Genomic DNA, 2,445 nt, shown 5'->3' on the forward strand with positions numbered 1-2,445 from the left:
AGGGCTAAAATTAAACATTAAATTATGTCAAACAGCTTTTCGTTTGATGTACTAATTACTAAACAACGCCTCAATTTATTGATATCTCTGAATAAGAAATCAACAAGTCCAAATAGGGGTGGCCACTTTTTGAGCGAGCCCATTAGGCTCGACTTGGTTCATTTTATGACTTCTCTTTGCCTCATGTGGAATGATTACAAGAAGGAGATTAGTTTAAAAATAGGTCAAGAGTGTAGAAATAGTGGGTCTTCCACCCTAGCTGATTTGATAAATGCACTTTAAAGGAAGGAAATTTAAATTACTGTATTGGTACGACGGAGTATAAAAGATTTTGAAGTTAGGTCAAACGGAAGAGGCAGAGATTGAGAAGAAGCAATCTTCTTTTGTCTTTGTCTCATGGCTGAGCCTTGCTTGTCAGGAGAAATCTTTGATTCATGGTCGGAGATGGTGACTAAGTCGAATCTCCAGAGCAAGGATCATTAACTACACTCTTTAAATTTCTTACTAAACTTTGAGCTTTTGTGCTTATGAATAGAGCCGGCTCGGCAATTCCCAAACCAAGCCAATTTTCTTTAAATGCGTAGATATGATCGTTTGAATGAAAAATTAAAATATACAAATATTTTGATTTCAAGCTTAACAAACGTGAAATATCCATTTGAAAAATACAATAATTAATAATACATTATTACAGACAGGCCTCACAAATCGGGTCGTGAAACTCAATGAGTTTTTGTGGCTAGTCCACTTCCGCTCAGCTCGCAAGCGACCAGATTCAACTGCCACCCATAAGTTCAAACTGAAAAAATAAACCTTATACAAGTAGCATCAAAATATAAAGAGAATGACATTTTCCATATATTCTCATAAGTCCAAAACATTAATCCAGGATTAGACTAAGTTTTCGATGCCTGGAGCTGCTTCTACATCTGCTCATCTTCCCTATTACATTATTTAGAAGTGGAACACAGAGTCCCTGAGAATCATCAGAGTACTTTGATGCATCAGGCTGAGACCTTAGGCTCCCATGTTGTTGGCCGATGACCGTGTTTGGGCAATGCATGTTTCCTCTGTTCCCTAGTCCGATTCCAATTAGCCTGCCTAGTGATACACTTTGGTCCGTGAAGAAAGATGCTGTGGACTATAAGACATCACAGTGGAAACATTGCCACCAAAATTTCGAGTTAAACGAGAGACTGTAACATAATTTCTACTTTGTTTGCTCATTGGTAAAATTCAGTCACTTGTCTCTCTTGTTTAGTCAGTTCATCAAGTATCACTAGCTAGAATCCAAGATTTAAATCATTAATTGCAATAATATATTGAAATATTAGATCACCATTTTTTTTTAAGAATTATAATTAATTCGAAGGGGAAAGAAGGGGCCTTGCACATAAACTTGAATACGTTAACTCAGCTTTCACTTGAGCTTGTGACCAACTATGAAAAACATAGAAGTTTATCGTAATATGTGGTTCATATAGAGTAAAACACACATCTACTAAAGTAAATACGTCAATGTCAGGGTGAAGTGAATGGAGTAGAGCACAGCTAAATGAAATGACGGTACAAGGGTATTTTACTATCTATTTGCCAATGACACTTATTAAGTATGGGCATGGGGGTAGAGCCCTGCGATACAGTACAGTACAGTACAGGAGTATTTCTAGATTTTTCCTTAAAGTTATGATGTAACCCTATTATTCATACATAATAAAATCATAGCCGCCTCACTCTCGTGGATGTAAGCCAATTGTCAAACAACACAAATCTCTGTCTATTTTTCTTCCTCGCTGAATACATATTATTCACCGCTGTTGTTGCACAAATCACGACAGAGTGGAAAAGGAAATGCACATTTTCAAATGATGAAATCAAGAATGAGATGTTACCTCGGTGTCAAGATTAGAGGATGACTTCGACGAAAAATTTGATGAAGGACTTATGTGAGCAGCATAAGGTACTGCTTCTGCACTCACAGAAGCTTCCTCCATTGCAAATCTCATGTTCATGTTTCCAAGACCAAGTGGCCATCCATTGGGATTGTTCTGAGGTGATCAACAAACAAATATTGGGACTGATTAACAAAGTCCCACTCACAATTACTCAACTTCTTAATTAATTTTGCTAATCAACACATTATTGAATCAAATTATGAAGAAATAACAGTATTAATTGAAGTTAGATTATAACATACCTGCCTAAGCATGGTGTATCTAACGGAGGTCCTTCTCTGGGAAGAAAGATGAATACTGGTAAGGACCACAGAATTGGAGACGGAAAGTTGGAAAGAGTAGGAAAATGTCGATACGTCCCTTTATTATCAGTTTATTAGTTGTTTACATCATAAATGCCACACTATAGATATATATATTTCGACCGACAATTTAATATGGATACCCATCAAAAAAAAAAAAAAAAAAAAAAAAAAAAAAAAAAAAAAAA

At 36.0% G+C, this 2,445-nt stretch overlaps 1 protein-coding gene across 2 annotated transcripts; it reads right to left on the bottom strand.

The window, feature by feature from the left end:
• Positions 1 to 599: 599 nt before the first annotated feature.
• LOC111377215 lies at positions 600 to 2,333 on the bottom strand. Of its 2 annotated transcripts, none has more exons than XM_023000278.1 (3): positions 2,198 to 2,333; positions 1,893 to 2,048; positions 600 to 1,141 (listed from the first exon to the last, which is right to left on the bottom strand). In XM_023000278.1, exons 1-3 carry the CDS (start codon positions 2,207 to 2,209, stop codon positions 881 to 883), a joined length of 429 nt encoding a protein of 142 aa, XP_022856046.1. In that variant the 5' UTR covers positions 2,210 to 2,333; the 3' UTR covers positions 600 to 880. The 2 variants fall into 2 exon arrangements, with proteins under 2 accessions (XP_022856046.1, XP_022856047.1); XM_023000279.1 differs by having other exon boundaries at positions 1,893 to 2,077.
• Between the last annotated feature and the right edge of the window lie 112 nt (positions 2,334 to 2,445).

This window comes from Olea europaea, unplaced genomic scaffold, assembly GCF_002742605.1.
Source record: "Olea europaea var. sylvestris unplaced genomic scaffold, O_europaea_v1 scaffold16229, whole genome shotgun sequence".
Taxonomy (NCBI): Eukaryota; Viridiplantae; Streptophyta; class Magnoliopsida; order Lamiales; family Oleaceae; genus Olea; species Olea europaea.

Excerpts from the sequence above, each read along its gene's own strand:
- LOC111377215 (XM_023000278.1), bottom strand. Across the intron at positions 1,142-1,892 it reads CCTCTAATCTTGACACCGAG|TCCACAGCATCTTTCTTCAC; the intron begins GTAACATCTCAT and ends GATGTCTTATAG.